The sequence below is a fragment of the Nomia melanderi genome, chromosome 2 (genome assembly GCF_051020985.1).
Source record: "Nomia melanderi isolate GNS246 chromosome 2, iyNomMela1, whole genome shotgun sequence".
NCBI lineage: Eukaryota > Metazoa > Arthropoda > Insecta > Hymenoptera > Halictidae > Nomia > Nomia melanderi.
In genome coordinates, this window is record NC_135000.1 from 22,636,441 (window position 1) to 22,658,476 (window position 22,036).

The window sequence follows — 22,036 nt, forward strand, 5'->3', positions numbered from 1 at the left end:
GGCAGTAATCGAAGCGAAGGAGATCGAAGGAGGAAAAGAGGACGAAGAAAAAGAAAGAAGGAACGTCTTAGGAAAAGAAAAGGAAAACGGAAAGGGAATTGCAAGAAAAAAGAAGACAGTATCGCGGTTTCCTGCGTAATCTTCATCTCGAGCAACGCGTCCCGACTGTTTCCCATTAAAACGCGCTCGCGCGCACGCGGTGTCGTCGGTTTGAGGTTGTTCCGATTATTATTGAACCGTTGACATTTAAACTACCAGCCAATCAATGATTACTCTAATTAAGGCGGTTAAGAGGATTATCGTCCGCGGCACTCGTTTCTACCGTGGCCGTTCGAAGTATCGCTCGTCGGGCCTGGAAAACGGGTCGTTTGACACGCAACGCCAATCCCTGGGCGTTTCTTTAGAACAGGAAACTTTAATTGCTCCGGTGAAACGAGCGCCGCGTTCTTGCGATACGGCCACCTGACCTTGTCACTCTTTTCTTTCCCTCTTCGCGCCGAAGGTGTCGGAGTACGTGAACTCGCTGGAGTATCGGCGCGCGTGGGAGGCCAGCCACGACTACCACGTGCGGCGGATGAAGAGCAACCAGCGATCGCTCGCCGCCGACGAGCAACCGTCGCCAGCCGACGAATCAGCCGACGAGCCAGCCGACGCCGAGCGGAATTGAGAAATTGTTTACGCGTTCGCGCGTTATCGATATGCCATTTTGTATTAATGGATTCCCGACGTCACAATAAATCTTTTATCTGTTTCGTTTTTCGGCGGAACCTACAGAATTCTCTGGGGACTACGTGTTCAGTCGACTAAAGACGTTACAGTGTCGTGACCTTCACGGAGGCTGTTAGTATCGAATACTCGGTGTCGTATTATGTTGCCGGTGTAGCAATTACGGCACGAAGGTAAGTTTTATTAGAGGCTTATCAGATTCTGGCCCCGTCTCGAGCCGATCGGGGGAAAGATTCGACGAGACACTCCTGTGTGCGTTACCGGACACTGTTCTACACTGGCGAATACTATGAACCGTTGGCAGTGTGAAGGGAATACAGTGCTATTCAAAATAAACATGTTATAACTTAACGGAGAAGGAATGTTTGGAAATTCGTTGGAATTATTATTTCGTAAACTTAACTCGAATATTGGTATTCTAATTCAAAAAAGTTACTTTCGGAAGATAAGTGTCGTGCTATTTTTTTCGAGCACAGTTATCGAGACTCTTATCTCTATTTACATGCATAATTTGTCCGTGTAATTATCGAGGCCTTTCATAGGACGCGCGACAGGTTTTTTGGAAGTAGATAAGAGACCCGAAAATATCGGACAGAAGTGTTTACTCGGATCCATTAAATCGTTCTCGAGCCCTTTGTCAATGATTAAAGTTCATGCCGTGGATCGTGTGAAACGGGCGGTATAGATTGAATTTGTATGCTCGTAATTTATGGGATCATGCATGGCGCGGCCTACGTAATGAGAAAATCCCGTGAATTACACGCGTCAATGCGTCAGATGTTACAATAAACACGTATAAATAGCACGGTAGAATACGAGCAATAATAAAAGTCGAATGAATAGGGTCCTCCAGTTGCGTGGAAGGCTGACGATGGGACAATGGCCGCCGCGTTCGTAGGAACTCGGATAATTTTCAACGGATATCTAGCTGGCGGTATCGCGGGCGTAAGGTCAGGGTGGACATGATATTTCCTGTATCGGGCGTGCAACAAAGGAACAAAGCAGCTGTCAAAGTACGCGAAGCGTGTAACTTGCCACTTGGGTTAAAGAGAAATGACTGGCGCTCGCTTGATCGTTAACGCAAACGCAACAATCCGCGCCGCGCCGTTAATTGCCGTCGGATAAAGCGCGTTTCGCCTTTTTTTTCTCTTCGTGCCGACGATGCCACGGACGCGCCAGTTGGCTAAATTATTCGAATCGTTTCTTTGCGACCGGTTCGGCGACCGGTAATTGATAGGTTCCGAAGTTGCGCACCGTTTCCGCTGTGCGCGCAACGAGTACTTATCTGGAGTGACGCGCGCGCCCAGATACGTGCGCTTTTTATTGTCTTAGAATACGTGTTATGATTTACGATGTCGTGACGTCACTTTTCCGCGAGACGTGTACCGTTCGAGAAGAAATCTCGATAAGCGAATCGGGAAGGCCGTTCAAGACCGTCAACCGCCGCTGACATTCTAGGGAAAGTGACGTTCTATTCCACTGAAACGCATCGCTTCCCGGGAAACGACGGTGATTCGCGTTACGGTTTCACGTAACAGATAGCATTATTAATTCGAATGTGAAGATACCGCGCGTCGAACGCAACCGGTTCATCGGAAATGAAAGCCGGATGCCCGCGCGTATGTATTTCGAAACGACTCCGGAGACTAGTTTTCGTGAACGGAACAGGATAATCTGATCGATAAAATCGTGAGCGTGAATCCGTCATGTTGTATGTACCTTGGCAACTGTTGTGTGACGAGAAAGAATCGTTGCGTAATTCAAAATCACGGTTACGCGACCGATTTTGTATATCGTTTTCGTTGGCCGTCCTCCCGATCCTTGATTCAGCTTTCTAGATCTTTCGCTTTTCGACGTTCGCCTTTAATTAAGGAAATTATATATAAAGAAATGGGAATTGGTTGTATCTTCTTCATGCACGAATGGCAATAGAATCGTGGTAATGTTAATAATAAATACTTTTCAATTATGACACAAGACTTTTGTGTTTTGAAAAGATATTAACCTTATATGTTTCGTTATTAATTTACGACTTCCTAACTTGTGAACGAAATGGGAGGCGGTAGCGTTATTGTAAAGGAATGATTGTATGTACATAACTGACAGATATATGGCAAATGTGCAAACAATCGTCCCCTAGAGGCCAGATGTGATCGTCAACCGATAGATCGCTATATAAGTACGTAGAAGACAACTTAATATCAGTCCGCCTATAAATTGCACCACTTGAATTTCGATTTAGTCATCGAAGTGGTATTAGAGTAATCTTATCAGTACCGTTCTCATAATCAGCTTTAAGCAAAGTGAACATTTCTGATTTAGACTGAAATCTGCATATCTGATGTTACAATTTTAGTCCAATATGTAATCCGCAGATTCAATGAACACGTATGGAGTTATAAACCATGCGTTGACAGTCGAGATAAAGGTTGTATTTCCGACAATTAACTCGTGTGTGAGAAGAAGCTGACAAAGAAGCTGATGTAAACCGGTCCTGTTGTTGGTGTGAACTGACTCAACATTTCGACATATCAAATCGAGACTGAACTCCAGTCTAACAGACAGAAGTTTAATTTGTGTCGTTTAGGTGGCCGAAGCAGATGGAAGATTCTTGTCGACTTCAGGATGCCAGTGGACAGTAAAACCAGAATCAGCATTGCTCTGAATCAGTTTGTGGGAGAGAATAAATGTGACAACGGTATGTTGAATTTCAAATACGTTTGTGAACGTATGTTAATGTTTATTAACTTATTGAATAATTCGAACAATCCATTATCGACTGGTTTAATAAACTTAACTACAGTGGATAGTGTAACGAAATGTTGTGCAGATGAAAATGTTCAGAAGGAAAAGCTCGCGAACTTCGAAACGGCGATCGCCGCGTCGGGCTACGGAAAATTTCAGTACCTACTCCTTTTGACGATCATCCCGGTGACTTGGTCGACCAGCATCGACACGTCAAATGTGTCTATCATACTTCCATCGGCAGAATGCGACTTGCAGATGACACTTTTACAAAAAGGCCTCCTTAACGCTGTTACGTTCGTAGGTACGCCCGATTCGGTGTTAACCGTTAATTTCAATCGAAAGTTATGTTCTTTTTTTAACAGGAATGGTATCAAGTGGTTATCTGTGGGGTTACATAGCAGACGTTCGAGGTAGAAGGAGCGTCTTCATCTATGGCTATCTTGCAGACGGCATCTGCAACATTCTGTCCGGGTTCTCGCAGAATTTCTGGACACTAATGTTCTTCAAGTTCTTGAGTGGCTTCATGTGAGTGTAGGAAATTTATTTGGAAGAGTTAGAACTCTTACCAGATACATTTTAATGATTTTCTATTTCTCAGCTCTTTTTAATAATATTTCATAGTTCAATAAGAGAAACAATAACGAAGTAACGAAGACGTACTTTCAGTATTAATTAATAAGAAAACCTGGAACATATTTATGAAATAAATTGCATTTCTCCGACAGACAATCGAAAGTAACTTTTTTGTCGCAGAATAAGCGGTCCCCACGCTTCCATTGTAACGTATTGCTCCGAGTTCCATGGAATCAAAGGGAGAGTCCGAATTCCTTTGATCATTGGCTTCTCCATTAACCTCGGAAACATCGTAACCTCGGGTAATATAAACTGTATGAAGTCATTAATACTTGAAGTTATCGTTAAATAAATACAATCTGTTCCAGGTTTAGCGTGGCTAGTGATCCCTCAACCCTGGTCCATCGTCCTCTGGGACGGCGGCTTCATTTACAACTCCTGGAGAATTTTTCTCTCTGTTTGCGGCATGCCGGCGTTGTTCGGCGTCATCTGCCTCGCTTTGTTCCCGGAAAGTCCGAAGTTCCTGATGTCTCAGGGTCGTAACAAGGAAGCATTGCGAGTTTTCAAGCTGATTTACAGGATAAACACGGGCAGGCCAGCGGAAGAATACCCAGTGCGTAACTTGAAACGATTCGAATGTTTCGGCGGAGATGAATGAAAACGAGGGTGATTTTTTTTTTATCACGCCTCGTTCTTCAGGATCACTCGTGAATATTTTTAAATTTTATTCGAAGATAAAATTAGCCGATTCTCGTTCAAGATTCAAAGTTTGGAAGACGAGCCCTTGAGGAAATCGATGGCTAACAGCGACGAAAATAGAAAATCCCAGAGGACAGCTATTTTCTTCTATCCGCATCTACCCTGGCTTCTCCTGGTCACCACCATGCAGTTTGGAGCAATGTTGACGTGAGCTTTCAGTTTTTCTATTTATTCTCCGTAGATGTCGGGTCAGTTCTCAGTTTAATGATTCCCAGCGATCTCGGATTTTACTGCGGTAACTGCATTGCGCTATAATCCGTATTTATTGTCGCAATAAAGCCAAAGGGGAAGTAACTTAGGAGGAAAGACGTTTAAGTGGTGAACATTATATAGAACGCGATTAAGAGTTTATATTATTTTATCAGCGAGCAAGAGTTACGTATCAAGTAACCAGTTCCGTCATTACGGGCGACACGTGCGCTTTATCTGCGACCGCGACGCTTGTAACCCGCTCACCATGCAAAATACCGTGACGTTTAGTCCGTAATTCTTATCGCCGGGACAAGGGATTACCGATCGATAAATCTATGTAATTGGACAATAATCGTTGCAAGATGTAACATTTTTCCGCTCGTCGGAGGCTATGCTTATAATGACCATGTCGAATCGCGTGTTCCGTTTCTTTTTTTTCCCCCAGAATGAACACTATTCGTTTGTGGCAGCCCCAACTCTTCACCATATTGGAGAATTTCAACTCTTCGAATTATAATGCAACAAGTGGCGAATCATCGTTCTGCGAAATCTTAGACTTCTCAACGATGCGTAACGCAACCGAAATGGAAGAGACCTGTGTAAATGTGAGAGTACTGATTTGTATCATTCTTTCCTGAGGCGAATTAATTTGTCCGATTTGCGTGAATCAATTCTGTTTTATTTCGTTGAACGTCGAGACATCGGCGTTAGGTATCAATTAAGAATTTTTCAAATATTTTTCAGGCTGCTGTCAGCGAGTCTGTTTATATAAAAACTGTCGTGATAGCCTCTTTGGGAAGCTTCTTACTTCTATTAGCTACCATCAGCTCGCATTTTCTGGGCCATAAGAAACTACTTCGTGAGTGTTCACATTATTATTATTCTAAGTAATATTTGAATATCTAATATCTAATTATCCGTCTCTCAATTTTATTCAGTTATTTCCTACGGGCTGGCTTTCACTTCTATACTGTACATGAATTGGTCAACAAATATTTGGGTAACAATGGCGATAACCTGCATATTCGTAGGATTAATGCTCACCACAGTTAACATGGCCATTGGAATTGCCGTTATTCTCTTTCCAACATCACTGAGGTTCGATCTTAATCTGCGCCGAACTATTCGCTTGAATCTCAAATAATTGAATTCGATCTCATTAAGCTGAAATTCCCGAAGTTACAGTTACATCAATTAAATCGTTGTTGTCTGTTTCATTCTGTTGCCCGTCCATTAATTAATTTATTTATTTATACAACAAGCAGACTTTCCACTAATCCAATGCGTCGAATAATTATCTAATAATAACCGGAATAATATAATTGCAATTATTTCCATTATCGAACGTTAGAACGATAGCGGTGAGCCTGGTAATGACTTCCGGAAGAATAGGCTCGGTCATCGGGAACATTCTCTTCCCGGTCCTACTGGAATACGGCTGTCTAGCCCCGATGATCGCGTTATCCGGCTTCGTTTTAAGTAAGCGACACAGTTTCCTAATCGCCCGGCATCCTCCGTCCACGAAAGCATCGTAACTCATCTTGATTCCAGTGTGCATCGTGCTGGGCTGCCTATTGCCCTCCAGGAGGGCAGAGAAATAGAAGTCCGCGACTTCACTTCGGCCAGAGTTTCCAGCCATATAATTCTTCCGCCGAGAGCCACGGGCGTTCCGCTAAGTTTTCATCTGGCCATACGAGAAATAACTTCCGAGGAACTGGGCCAACGAGGAGAATGGCGGCGGTTCGGGTACCGAAGCCATTGGATCCGAAGACGCGATGGATTTATCGTTCACGTCATAATATCAGGTTAACCTCGCAGAAAAAAAGAAGAAGAAGACGAAGAAGAAATTGTGCGATCAGCGATGGCTCTGATGGATCGTATCCTGCCTGAATTTCAGAAAAACGATTCCTGAGCGTTGCTCGCCGAGAGTGGACGATCACTTTCGCGCGGGGAGCAGGCTGTTTCAAAATCCACGTGGCCGGTCGTGAAAGCGAGTGGAAAAGCGAGGAGAAGAAGCGTAGAACAAACGAAAAAGGATACGCGGCAAGCGGAGTACCGACAATAAGACGCGGCGCTCATCGAAGCGAGGAGGAGCAGAAGAAGAATGACGAGTTGCACAACGACGGAGCGCGAAGGTGGATATTTCGCATGGGCCCGTTCACGGTCGCATTTTCAGCCGCGGCGGAGATCGATACCGATCCGAAACGATGATCGAGCGCGTCGAGGACGATCGCCGAGCGGCGGCGCGTGTTGCCGTGCCGTTTCTCGCACCGCGGCAAGCGGCTCCGCATACGCGCCGCGAGGAAGGTGCACGAGGCCTTGGGGTTTCACTTTCGACACATCCTGGAGAGCCCTCCAGCCTTCACCCACATGCTCGTTCGTCTCGATCCCGTATACACACCTCGGGTTCGGCTTTCGTGTGGACGCGGCCTTATCTCGCGCCCGGGATCTCGACACGTCCGCGGCCGCCGCCGTCCGCCGCGCTGATCGAGTAATTACGCGTGTCCATAAAAAGCTCGTATACGCGTATTACAATGGGAGAAAGTCGAACGGACGATTGAGACGCGACACGTTGCATCACGGTCCCTCTTCCTTCGCATCGATCGGTTCGCGGGGTTCTTCCATCTTGCTGTTGCTCTCTGCCTCAGCCTCGAACTATTATTGGTTGCCAGCTGAAATACCCGGCTCCGCTTGTGCGTATTATCGTGCACTTCGCGCGAATCGTTTCGAACTAGAACGTTGACGGCGAGAAGAAAGGGCAGGAAGAGGTCGGTTTGTCCGTTTTTTCATGGAACTGTGATTTTCCTGGGGTTGTTAAGGATAACTAGATTAAGTTGGACTGCGTTTAAGAGTCTGGAACTTTTATAGATTTTGTAAATGCTAGAGGTATAATAGATTAGCGATCGAGGATTGTAATTGAAAATATTGTGATTCAATTGAACAGTCTCTTTAGGATAGTAATATCCTCCTCGTAACGACTTCACGGATGTTTATTATTGATATTTTTCGCGAATGTCAAGCAAGGGATAGAATCTCCACGTCGATCTCAACATATTCTGTTTACATAATGACACTGTTTACTGAATAGGACGCGATAGTTGGACACACCACGCAGCGCAACAACGCTGAGAAGAGTTTTCTCTTATTCGCTTACTCTGTACATTCGTATTTACACTTTCATGCGCGACAAAAATGTCAAAGTCAAAGGCCGGTCTGTATATAAAAATGACACGAGCGCATACATAAGGCATTCGCATATATTATTTCAGAGCGATCGCGTGTTTAGCCGAGTAAATACTGAATTGTGACTCAATTAACTGGACGAGCGGCAACCAGTGCAGACAGCACGTGTTCTGAAAATAAACTAGTTTAAAGTCCAAACGGATTATTCTGAATACCGTATAACACCGTAGAGCACGACAGTTTCGGAGCGAGCGTTAGGCGTGCTGCACTTTGATGCGCGCGAAGGTAATCCGAACGACCGTCTGTTTACTCGAACTGTCTTTCGTGCATAAAACAAAGACCAGCTCGGAGAAGAACCGAATCGTTCAGAATAACTCCAGGATTTTCTTCGTTGTTCCGCGCAAGAACCGCGTGGCGCCTGAGACAGCATTCCGAATAAATTGCGGAAGGGAAGAGCGAGCGCTCGCGCGTGCGCGCGCAGAAACGCGTGTTACGAACCCGGGGAAAAAACGTGTTGGCATTGCTCCTCTTGGTTTTTCCTTCATTCACGTCGCGTCATTTACTTTTAAGAGCTTCACATTGTTAGTCTAATTTAAATGTAAATGGAAAACCTGCTTAGCTATTCGTGCTCAGGGATTCTTCTTATCCTGCCGTCGAGAGACGCGCGGACATCGTACATTCTTCGCAGACAGAGTAAGAATTTTCATTCCCCCCTTCTCTCGATCCTCAATTTTCTTCTTTGGATCTCGTACAATTTTAATTCTGCCTGAAATATTCAAATTTGATTGTACACAATGAACCCACTCTTTTCGATATCGTTTTTGAGAGAAAAAAGAATACGAAGAGAACTCATATTATTAAAGAAATTACTTCTTATCGTCGTTTCAACAGGAAAAAGTAAATAAGAAGTCAGCAACATCAATAAATATTTGTAGCATGAGAGCCCATTGTGAATGTTACGCATCTCTGGTAACATTGAAGAAATGGAATCCCGGAAATCGTTACCAAGAACGATTGTGTTCATTTGTATTTTCACTAATAATGCAGATAGTTAATCGCAAAAACGAGAATTACGTTCGAGTATTGTACGCCAAGACTCTCCTCTAATACGCAACATCGGGATCGACGATTAAATCAACGCGGTTCTTTTCCTTGGCCAGAGCCGCGAATGGATTGAACGCGAATGTTTCGCCGATTCGACACAGGAATCAACGGCCCCGACGCGCGTGAAGCTGGCAACGAGCGTCTGTTGAATGAAAAAGAACTACGGTGAGCCTTCTGATACGAGGTGTCTTCGCGTGAGAGCGCTGCCCGCTATACTCTAATAATTCTTTACGGACGCGAAGACGTTGTATCGCGATTTCACGGCCGCCATTCGCTCGATCGTTTCTTTTTCCACGAGAAATAAAATAGTCCCGGGGTTGCCGTGGGTACCGACTCCGGCAGCCAGTCGCATCGGAATCGTACTGGCCACCGATACTGTTAACTCTTCCTTTGAAGTATCGAATAATACTAAACCGATAACTACTCGTGACCGTTGCCGGTCGCGGAGGTTGTCCCGTCGGTTCCGTATTGCGCCGTTTGCGCGACCGGTGAACGGTAAAGAGTTCATTGGCTGCCATTTGTATTTGTTTCTCTGAAATATGGTCTAAGTAGAACGCTCATTCGTTTGTAGCATATTTCACTCTATGATAATGTAACGGCTACTGTTTCAAGGTAGATTAATCCGATTTGTATGAGTTATTTATAACTGCTTTTAATTGGAATAAATTGTACACATCGTGGGATATACAAAGTTTTTAGAACTGATTCAGCCTATAAACGTTTTAAATGCATTGCATAATTTCTTCCTTTACATTACGGTGCAGAAATTATAGGTTACTTGTGGGCATCAACTTCCCGACTCAACATTGTTCTTCGCTCGCCACGATAGAGTCAAAGAGCTGGGGGATTCTTAAAGAGAGGATTAAAGTCTGGCGGTAGTTATAATCAGCAAAAGAACAAGAAATCGCGCTGAACGAACATCCAGGAAATTAAGTGGCTCGAAAAAGTCCTGTCTTAAAGACTCGGGCGCCGCGGCATTATTCAAAAGTTGCTCGAAGTCTCGTTGTCCAGGAATAGGCACACCGTGAAGGTTTCGCGTCAGGGTTACCACCCAAGAGTAACTTCGTGAAACGACAGGAAGGTGTAAAACAACTGAGTGCTGGTCGAACGACCGCGTTCAAGTACTGCGCCTTTACCCTTTAATCAATCATCGCGCCGCCGCGACAACGCTATTCCCCGCGAGTGGGATTAGTTACAATGTTTTCCTGTTTCCAGTTAACCCCTTGCTATACAATATCGCGTCAGACGTTAAGCAAGGTTTCGAACGGAAGTTAATAAAAGCAAATGTCACTGGAGTCTTCAGAGTTCAGATTAAATATTATTCTTCCATTATCGATTGTTACGGTTTAGAGTAAACGTCGAATTTTCCTTTGTTTCTAATCAATTATCCATGACAGAGTAATTCTAGCCAGCGCAGTTCTGAAAGAAATCATAAAGCGAAGTGTTAACAACGCGATGTGACCTAAAGGAACAGATCAAATCCCCGATTATCGACTAGCAGTAGTCTCAACCTCAAACTCCTGAATCGCAGTGATAAGACGATTAATACAGTACTGAGACTTCGAGGAATTGATCTTCGAAGAGGTTATAGATCGTGAACACTTGGTCCAGCCAGCGTAAAATGAATAATCGACGATCGCAAATGGAAGCTGTGCAAAGGTTCGTGACCCGTCATCGGTTGAATTAACTTCCCCGATTTTTTCTGGCATAATGGACCTGTGGGTGGAGTCTGCTGTGATTACGGTGAGTTTGGAATCGGCGTGACCGTGGTCAGCGGTTACAGTGACTCAAGAAGGCGAATTATCGGTAGTCGCAGCTGCTGGTCAATCCAATCACCGGATGTTTGTTCGTTTATAGTGAGTGAACAGGAAGAATTGCTAGCTGAAATAGAAATTTCAATTAACCGAGACACGAACAGCGTGCAAACCGTGCGCGGACAAATAAGATGAAGCGTTTATTTAATCGTTAAATTACCATTATATACATTCGAGTAACAACCATTACACGAACGCTCTGATATCGATACATTTCAGAATCTTGATGTTACGTGACGTTCCTTAGATTCTTGAGGTCCTTTTATCCAGACATTTCCATCTTATTATCAATTCTGATACCGGTTAATAAATTATAATTACACCAGCACCGTATCAGGCAAGTGGCAATGATTTTACATCGGATTCAATAAACATGAGTACCATTCAAGTCCCATAAACAGGGAAACACTGTTCAGAAGTTGTATATTCATCGCAAGTGCCCATTTATTTTGAGGTTGAAACATTTGCAACTCCTTCTCCTGCTGGGAAATAATTCACGACGAAGTGCTCTTTACTTACGATCATGTATCGCACTTATGCATCAATCTGAACATTGAAATAAACATGTAAACCAAATCCATGTCACATAATACTTAATTAATAATTCCTCGTTAAGAATCTTCCTTTCAAACTACAATCGTCTAGGCGAGTTGCGTGCATAACCTTAATCTAAAGTGCGAAAGGAGAATATTCATATAACCCACATCAGCATCGCGCGGTCGTCTTACGCGCTACGATCGACGATACAAAGAAATTCCCCACGCTGATTATCAAACAGAAATTTCTATCGTACGCGTACCGCATCTGGCGCAATTACTCAACGGCGGGTTAAATGCATGCGCGATTGGCGGCAGTACATCTCGAGAAGCTCGAAAATAATCGTCGGAAAGTGTATTTCGAATGGTCCGCCGATGCAGGTCCTCATCCACTTACCCAGATACACAACTCGTGCTCGCGATACGCGCATCGCCGCGTATGCATCATCGCATTACTTTTCATTTATGCGGTTGCCTATGTAAATGAGAGTATTATCTCGAAGTATCTACCGCTATGTCGGGCCGCTATCCCTATGAAACACCGTGCGACTCTTCGCTTCTTACCGTTCTTGTTCAATTCTTTCTCCCTCGCCGCCCTTCCCGCCCACCCGGGGCCGGGTTTCCTCGCTCGTTTCCCGTTGCTTCCTTCGCTATTGCTCGCGACCCCTTCCCGATCCTTGTCTTTCGTGGTTCCTGCTCGTGTTTTCGTTCCTTTCGCTCCGTGTTCCCTCCGTCCTCTTCTTCGTTGTTTTCTTCTTCTTCTTCTTCTTCTTCTTTTTCTTCTTCATTCTGTTGTTCGTTGCACTGCACCCCCTCGCCCTACTCTTGTTTTCTTCGCGCTAAACTTTCTTTACTCGCAAGATTTCCCCGGGAGATTGCGAAGGCGCCGAGTTTGTGGTTTCCGTCGTTGATTCGGTGTGGCTCCGTTCGAACGTGAGATCGAGGATTTAGCGATTCACGCTTTCGGTAACCTTGTTTATTGAGCATGTGGTTAGCTTGTGTACGACTACGATGAAGGATATATCGGTGACGCTTGCTGGTGGATTTAGGACTTTTGCCATTGAACTTCCTCGATATTTCAAATGGAATTTAAGTGGAGGTTATTTATTGATGGATGCTTCGGTAACTGAAAAGTTTATTGAGTTTGAATTTTCAGTTAGCCGTTGGTATTAGTGGTGGAAGCTGCTGTTCTATGTATGATTGTACAACATTGATCAGCTGAATATACATGTGGTGGAGAAATAGAATTCTATTTGCGCAATTCGCTGTTCATCAAAGTTGCAAGGTCGTGTCGGGAAGAAAAATGTATCCATTATTCAAGAATGTAAAGACGCCGCTGACAATGAGACCTTTTTATGCAACATTCCGCCGCTTTTATCGCAACACCCACATTCTATGTCAATCCGGCGACTGTCTAGGTCAAATCCGACGACGTCGGCTACCCACCATCCACGGCGACGTTTCAATTCCATCGTGAACACGGGAAAGCCACTTCCGCCGGAGTCAGTGAAACTGAAAATTGCCAGGGAGCGGCGATCATTTCGTTTACTCCGTCAGCTCGCCTCCTCCTTTTTCTGGTTGTTCGGAAACGCTTTGTTGGCGTCGCAATATCCTTTAACAAATTTTAACGTTACTAAAAACAACTGAATACCCCTCTAATTTGATTAATTCACACGAACAGACATTACTTGTTACACAGTCATTTCAATTGAAAATTAATTTTGAAGCGACAAATATGATTTAATAAAATTCTTAAAATATAATAAGACTGCGAATACTTCATTTGTGATTTAGTGAATAATACAAATTTTCGAAAAGGTTTTAAATTACCCAACTTAGAAATCTTAGCTTAGAAGTCTTCTAAGATACCTAAGTTTTTCGACTGATGCCTACTTTTTAACGATATTAATAGGAATATTTAAAGATACGATTTTCCATCCTACTTTCGCAAATTTTTACAGAAATTAGAAAGATGAACAGAGGATTGCGCTTTATATGCTCAGATCGCAAGCACCACGGGGATTAAGAACCTTGTCGATCATTGCCTCAAATAACAGGAACAGAGACACCGGTGATAGTCTAAATTTTCCTTTTGTTCGGTCTTAAGTGACCACTCACCACCCCGTCTCGGTGTTAAGTATATATGACACTTGCCAGCGATGCGTAGACGATAACAATAAAAATAAGGAAAAAGAACCTCTTCTTCACTTTTCACGATCAGTGAAAATAACACGGGAACTCGATAGCCATCCTGCACTTGTCGAGATTCCCGATTGCTTCGGCCGCGAGGACACAGCTTCCGGTGACAATGACGAAGCAGTCCCCGTGACAGGTCCTTGAAGACCACCGACCGAGGGAGCCAAGTGGCAGGCCGAGAGATTGTCACCCTGAAGAAGCGACTCAATTCACGTCGTCACCGCCTTAAGAAACCGGCAGCAATTAAAATCGTACGCAACATTGTTTACCGCTATCGTTTCTCCCATGGTTTTTACGTTCCATCTCTAATTCATCCGGTTCTTCTTCGGTCGTTCGCTGAAAGTTTATCCAGCAATCTTCAATTAATTCGTAACACGCGTCACTAGTTTCAAAATAATTTATTCCGTAAAAACTTACATTCCGCAGAGATTGGCGACCCAGTTATTCGAGACATTTATAAATTAATAAGACACGACATTAATAAGACATAACATTTATAAGACACGTTGCGCGATATTTATAATGCACGGAAATCCATTAACGGAACACAGAATTGATGCAACATAAACGACTAAAGATGCATTTCATAGCAAACTATCGAGGCAATCCGAGCAAACAATCCAACATGGCCGACCGATAACCTATGCAACACTCTCCGCGTAACATGTTACCGGAAGCCTAAGTTCTAGTTACAACAAAGACGGCCCTTTCGAGCCGAAGCTCTTTACAATGGACCATTTATTCGTTATCATCATTGAATATCACGGCAACGTTGACAGCGCTGAAATGGCGGACGTCGATGGCGAGCGATCGACCGCCGCCCGATGAATGGTATTCATTGTCAATGTTGCTCGGTGTCTACGATCCTCTCGATCGTTCATGACCAGTCATTACCGAGCGTACAAATGCCTCGTTAATCGGATCGATCGGTCCTTCGGTGCAACGTTGCCGATAGAGCGTTCGCTGGTGGGATACGATCGCCTTCGATACGCGGTAACTTTTCTTTTCGATCGTTCCGCGGATCCCGAGATTCGAACGGGATGAAATCTAATTCCGTGAGGTATTGAAACGACCTTCGGGGTCAAACTCTCTAGAATCTTGCTCCCTTAGCCGTGATCGAGGATTTCTTCGTCGGGATGCACGCGCGTGATTGCGAGAACGATGATCGGCGCTCGGCTAACGCACAAAACGATCTCCAATTATTCAGACCGGATTTATTTCGCGCGTAGGAAACTGGTGTGCGTATCATTGCGTCGATCGTGAATCAAACTGTCGACACACAGGAGCACGCTGCGCCTCATACTATCGCAGGCTCTCTTATTCCCGATCTACAACCCTTAAAAAGTCCGTAGCTGCTGAAATCGTGAGATCAGTTTGGTTGATTTTGTCGAGTTCGTGAGAATCGAACGATCGATTCGAGCATGGCTGTTTTTGTTGCATTGCCTACGGGAGGAAGAGTTAACTTTCCTCGATCACGATTCGTATCTTGATAAAACTTACGCTTCGCGATATTGGATATCCCCGTGGCTTCGACTTTTCAGTACTTCTTAGGCGATTACTGAATTTTAACTTACGCCTGATCTAATTTACTTACAGTTCCACTTTGTAGATAAATAGATGTTGCAATAAATAAGAGAAAGAATATATTAATTGCAAAACTTGTTTGACAGCTAAGCGCAGACAGTTATTTGAACTTTAGATAAGGGGGACTAGTAGAATTCTCTAAGGGTAATCTTTCCAGAATACCTGCTCGGTATAAAATTCGCAACAAGCTGCGCCAACGTCCTTGGTTATCAGGACATGACTGATTCGTCCTTGCAACAAGGCTCTGCGCGAAGTCTTCCCGTGATACGGATCTAATCTGCATAATCATGAACGTTGATCGGGGATTTTGCAGATGCTCAGACTCGAGCATAACCAGTTCTCGTATTGGCGAAATGTATATTACTGTAAAAATAGTAAAACATAACATCAATTTTCTATCATCAATCAATATTAATTACCATACGCGTCATATAAGCTACACAAAATTTACAGATATATCCAGGTATATCGAATGTATCTTTTTCATATGGTATTCAATTTTAAGCCTTCCTAAGACTCTAAATTAAATTCATTCTGAAACAAACACTGCAAAGTGTTATCAAGCGAGACGATAAAACCCCCCGTTTGATCGGCGAAATGCCGTCATCATTGAATTCCAGTTTTTCCATCCAATCATCCGAAAAACAGAGAAGAGTGGCCAATCGAATTCTCCATGGGAAAGACGAAGCATTCTAACAATGCCCGACATCGACCCAATAAAATCAGCATATCGAAATCTATATCATCGGCATTTTAGCAAATCTTCCAGCAGAACTAAATTATACACCTAACCCTTAAAACACTCATTAGTTTACATCGTCGCGTTCCAAACACGAAAATTCAACCCCTAACAACCCAGTAGCCAAAGAACACATTCTCAAATTGTTTTACAAACCCCGAATCGTTTATCTTCCATAAATCAAAGTATCTTACAATGCTAATTCACTGTTCGCCAATACAGTTACACGTGACCAATCAAAACAGTAAACAAACCATACAGAGAAAGACTCCGTCGCGTCTGTGCCGTCCAGCTAAACATCGAGTCATCTCTCAGCAGTGCGTTGGACAATACGATACAGAAGCATATCGGGTGGTTAAGGGTTAATGTCGCCGAATGACGTCATCCGTCTTCGAAGAGCTAAAAGGCAATTACCGACCGGTTAGATCGATGTCCCCAGACATCGGCCTGTCCGTTCGTAGCCGGTTCAACGATCCCCTTTTCCGCGGGCCGGACCCGTCCCCCTTCGCGTGCGTCGCTCGCCTCCTTTCCAACCCCCCGATCTTGGCGATCCGGTCTTTCGATTCTTCGCATCCGGGGACCGATGAATGGACGCCGCGTTTCTAGTTAAGCCTGATGGACGTCCGTGGTAATTAATGGCGGGGATCCGTGACGCGTTACATAGTTTGCCGGCGCCGGCTAAATAGAGACGGCCGCGCGGGCTCTTCCGTTGATTTTGCACGGCCGCCGCGCCGCTATCATTATTATTTTCCCCGTGCCCATTTCACGGTCGCCGCGCGGTTACGCGGAAGGTGAATTTCTACGGGGCTGACGCGTAACGGCCGGTTGCGTAACGCGGGATCACGTCACTTTCGTACGCGGATCCCGTCCGGTTCATCGGGTCCCGGGGATTCAAGTTTGCTCCGCGAATTTCGTTTGCAGCCACGTCGCCGGGCTCGGTTCAACTGGTTTTCACTTGATGTCTCGAGCATCGTGGCTCGGTACGGATCGCGGGACGGTGTGGATAGCTTGTTAACATCCGGAGAATTGATATTGCTCGTGAAGTATGACTTGTGGGAACTTGGTTGATTTTAGACCGGGGATCCGTTCATAGTATCTGGGTTTAGAAACATTGATTTTCAGAGTCTAGCCAGTGAAAATGGAATTTACTTGATGGGTTTGCATCAGATTGTTCGATGCACGGAAACGTGAACCAAAGGATGATTTCTAATGATACAATCTGATCATTTCTTTTGGGATTATTGGTCGGAGGGTAATTATGGAGTTAATGTTGACGTAGCATGGTTATTAGGTAGATTATTGGAAGGCTTATGGTAGGTAGAGGTTTGAAACATTTACCGGCGCGGGATTAGAGGTTTTCTCGGTTTAAGTTTCTATGAAAATACCCCGGTCGTACGAAGAAGCCATTTCACTAAAAATATTTTGTGTTCGCCGTGTATCTTGTTAATAGACTGCGCGCACCGCTCGGAGGTAGAGATACTAAAACGGAGTGCGTTGATTTACGTTATAGACTGCGAAATTGGAACCGCGGACATTCAGCGTCTCGGGTCTGGTTAAAAGCGTCTTTACCTACTGCGTTTCTGCCGATTCTTTCTTTCCTGTTTTTGAAGACTAGATTCTACGTTTGCTTATAAAATAGGATTTAACGTTGGTCTCTGTTACAGCCGGGGCTATATCGTAAAATACTTCTGAACATTAATGCTCGGTGCTTTCGAACGTTGATCCCTTGCGTCATAATTTTTATTCGTGACTTTGGTTAGACGTTGCTTGTTTATAATAATTTGTCGAAGGACTTTATTGTGATCCTAATTGTAAGCGCGTATTTCGATACATGAAATGATAAATATTGATACTTATGACGGTAAGACACTAGTAAGTTTGGTTCTTACTCGATGGTATTAAAGGAACAAAGTCGGCCCACTGTTAAACCGATCAAATATAATTACATTTCCAGGAACAAGTGATCCTTGAATTTACGGGGGGTCGAGAAACTTTTCACGGTTAGAGCTGTCCGTTCAAAGATAAAACTGGTCGGTGCCCGGTAATTAACCCGTCCAACTGCTGTCCGGTAGGTCTTAGCGCAAAACTCCGCGACTCTCAGCTTCGTAACATTTAAATAACATCTAACTTCCTGTTTCTGCGGAATTTGTGAACACCGATTACGATCATCGAAATTCTTCCGAGCATTATTTAGCATTCCACTGTTCGTCTTTAACAGTTTATCTCGCGAGTATATTGCTCGGTGCGCGCGCATTTGAACTGTCGGCTTACAACAACTGAACGACAACATAATTAAGAATTCGTTTTTTTTTTCTTCGAACGGTTCACTACCACTCCGACTAATTTATCACTTCATATTTCACCCTATAATTCTACTAATTTCATTGCCACCATGCACGGTATTTTCGAGCCATTAAACCGTTCAAGCTGAACCCGAGAGTAAATTCTTTGTCAATGGTATCGGGCCACGATTTATAACGCCATTAACTGTTGTCTACATTAAACAGAGGAAGCTTTCAGCTCTCGCTTATAGGAACTTCGCAACAGTGAAGAAATTATTAACTATATATCAGTGTTCCGCGATTTTTAAACGCAGATGAACACTAGCGTCATACGTATTTTCACTTTCTCGCGGTTAACGATAGACCCCGAGCGTTTTACGGTAAAATATTCTAAAGCAGGTAAAATCGCGCAACACGACAACAAGATAATAAATGGTTTCTTTCAGAAATAATTTATCGGTTGTTCTGTTATCCGAAATCTATTACCCGCACTACTATTCACTACAACTATTTTGTTACCCTATTCATTCGCATCAGTGCACCTCATTTAACGTTAGTATCGCACTGTTAACCCCTTGTCCTATGATTTCTTTCACAAATGCACTTGATAAAACTACGTTATCATCAATAATTTGTCAGAAAGGACAAAAGATCGTCGTACATCATACGTCTACGCTTACTCCAAATATCAACGATTGATATTAGAAATGCGATACTCCATTTATATTCAAAACAGAGTAAATGACATTCAAATTCGTCAAATTCAGTTAAAAATTGTCATCATCGGTCTACCACGATTTTACAGGGGTCAACGTATATATACAGTCGACACTAACACCACCATAAGTTGTTTCCAAAAGCGTTTTCCGCAAGAGGGCACTGCTCTCGCCTTAACAATCCGAGCACATCATTAATCTCGTCATCACGTCCGACACGGTATCCATTTGCAAAAAGTGCTCTCATTGTCCAGAGCAATTTCTAGTTCTCGAACGGACGCATTCCTTCGGGCATACGACAATCTTCATTCAACCGTGTTCACTTTTATGCCCGAAGAACCCGAAATCCTCGTTTTCTCTTCCGATCGTTTACTTTTCAGCGCGCGGCGAGTGCACACGTCTTTTGTGTCCACTCGGGGATACTTGAATCCACGTTCCTCTAACTGTACCCGTTTCTAGCTGAAACGATCCCGGGGCGAGGCGGAGCAGGCCGGGGAACGAGCGCGGAAATTCTAAGCGTGCCTCGTAAATTTCGCGGGGGCAACCGAGGGGACACTCGAGCCGGCCGGCATTGAAAGTTGACGAGCGGTACTCGGGCGTTAACGGTGTTCCCCGTAATTAAGTAAATCGCGTTGTCCGATTCCCGTGTCTCGCTCGTCGGCCATTACGCCACGCGTCTCCGCGTGCGACCGGCCGACTCGCCAACGAGGAACACGCCGCGGACTCGCGCGACCGATCCCAGAGCTGTTCGGGCAATTAGGCGATCGTGCGCGGTTGACCAAATATCTTAACGCCATCGCGTCGCTGTTTAACCCTTCTGTCACGGCGCGGTTGCCGGCGTTCCACGGTTGGACGAGTGTACGATCTTGCGAGCCGAGCAAGAATCATAGCATCTGTTGCACCTTTTTCGCGATGCAGGCGTTATTAGCTTTTTATTTGAGCTGGAGGAGATTAATTTACAAGACGATGTGGATGAATACACGCGAGGGAAAGACATGTTAAAAGTAACAGTACCCTTCTGTTAATTGCAGCGTACTGTTGACAGTCTTCAATTAGCAATTAACCCCTTACTTTGTAGCGTCTCGCGATGGACATCTCTGTCTTCGCTTAATATCGGAATTAAATGGTATATTCCTGTTAATGTTTCACTCTTGCGGCGTTTTGTAGTTTAGAAAGGTAATAAGGAATTATCGGAATTGTCGAACTTTTGCGATACGAGGAAAGTTGTTTAAAAGTATCTCGTGAATTATTCAGAGCGATCAAATATATATGTAGAAAGAGAGGATACTGATAGCTGGATTTCTAGATTTTCTTCTTGAAGTTAGACGCAAGTAGAACGTAAACTGGTTTGCAGTAGAAACTTCGAAGTTTCAGACCGTTTCCTAGATTTTTTCCAATTACATAATTTCTCAAGCGAAAACCGGTAATAACACGACGATAAAAAATCTGCAAATGTTGCAAACTGCATTAAACACTCTGCTACCTTGATAATAGGTTATCTATGTTAATGCGACCACAGCAACTTCCATGTTATCGATGCCCTATTAATATTCGCTGGCGTATTAAGGCAGCATTAAGGCGTATTAAGTAGTAAGAACGATAACGGATAATGTGCAAAATAATTGGATCAATTTCGTATCTTCATAAACGACGATTGATGTATGCACAGTAGATTATTCCGCAGAACGTTCGCAGTTAATTTTCGGAACATCGACCGTTGCACATTAACGACTGCGGAAAGTTATGCAAATGTGGATCTTGATAGACAACTTAACTGGAAGCGGCGTGACACAACTTTCTTTGCTCGGTTTAGAATTCCGTCGGCGTCTCGGTTAGAGTAAAACATTAATTTAACTTTCATTGAATTTCATCAAATCTCAATTATCTCGGAATTGAAAAAATTACGCTCACCGTAAAGATGCAGCTCCTCTCAACCGGAGCTTCGCAGTGAAAAAGAAATTGTTCGAACTACGAAAATACATTTTAATCCTGCATCATTCTCTATAACGATCTAATATAAATTACCGGATTAAATCTGCAGTTCAACGAACAAGATGAATGTATTAATTACAAATAAATTACAGTTAATTTACCAGCAGCTCGTGTAGATTAGATAACTCCCTAACGATACAACGAGTGTATTAGACAATATTCTAGCGGCACTTGAAGCTTTACAGCAAAGAGTTAAATTCGAAATAATGATCAGCTCGTCCTGGCAGACACTTCCGCGTCTTATTCCACGCGTGCTGCCACAGATGAAGACATCATCCTCTTAATTGGTGTCACCGTCTCGATTCGGAGAGAGAAGAAAGGAGGCTCCAAGCTAGTTATTCTTTTATTCCACGTCCGTCCAGGTTTAGTCGGCGCGGTTCTGTTAGACGAAATACCGATTGTGCGGAATACAACCGTGAGAAGGAAAGACTGTTATACCAGTTTGAAGAGGGGACCGCGTCGAGATGCGGCTCGCTAGATTTAGATAGCGTCCAGCAACCGAGCAGGTTTAATTGTCGAGCGTCGACGAGTTTAGCGACCGCTCAATTCTCATTTTCTCTCGTCATACAGACATTCCGAGAATCATATGTAGGTTTCATTTCTGGCTGTTGCGTTGGTTGCTCGTCTTTTCAACAATTCGCTGATTCGCTTCCACCGACTATGCTGCTCGCTCGGACAGGTTTCCATCAGCTAGATCGAGGCTGTGGGAAGATTAGGGTATCAAAAATGATTCGCACGACCGCGGTAATTAGCTTGGATCGTCCCTCGAGAGGAACTGCTAATACTTCGTTCCATTTTCCCTGTCCGTCGGCGTGGCGTGGAACGACCGCAGAAATTTACGGTGCGTATAATGTCAGAAACGAGCCGGCTGAAGAACCGCTGACGCGCTAAC

At 44.0% G+C, this 22,036-nt stretch overlaps 1 protein-coding gene across 5 annotated transcripts; it reads left to right on the forward strand.

Moving 5' to 3' along the window:
• Positions 1 to 630: 630 nt before the first annotated feature.
• Positions 631 to 9,904, forward strand: LOC116426910 (synaptic vesicle glycoprotein 2C). Of its 5 annotated transcripts, none has more exons than XM_031976566.2 (12): positions 631 to 899; positions 3,083 to 3,424; positions 3,557 to 3,775; positions 3,837 to 3,999; positions 4,228 to 4,349; positions 4,416 to 4,660; positions 4,808 to 4,953; positions 5,444 to 5,603; positions 5,743 to 5,857; positions 5,937 to 6,096; positions 6,350 to 6,477; positions 6,550 to 9,904. In XM_031976566.2, exons 2-12 carry the CDS (start codon positions 3,352 to 3,354, stop codon positions 6,597 to 6,599), a joined length of 1,581 nt encoding a protein of 526 aa, XP_031832426.1. In that variant the 5' UTR covers positions 631 to 899; positions 3,083 to 3,351; the 3' UTR covers positions 6,600 to 9,904. The 5 variants fall into 5 exon arrangements, with proteins under 5 accessions (XP_031832426.1, XP_031832424.1, XP_031832425.1 ...); XM_031976564.2 differs by having other exon boundaries at positions 3,102 to 3,424; XM_031976565.2 differs by lacking the exon at positions 631 to 899 and adding an exon at positions 2,112 to 2,437 and having other exon boundaries at positions 3,102 to 3,424.
• The last annotated feature ends 12,132 nt before the right edge of the window (positions 9,905 to 22,036 follow it).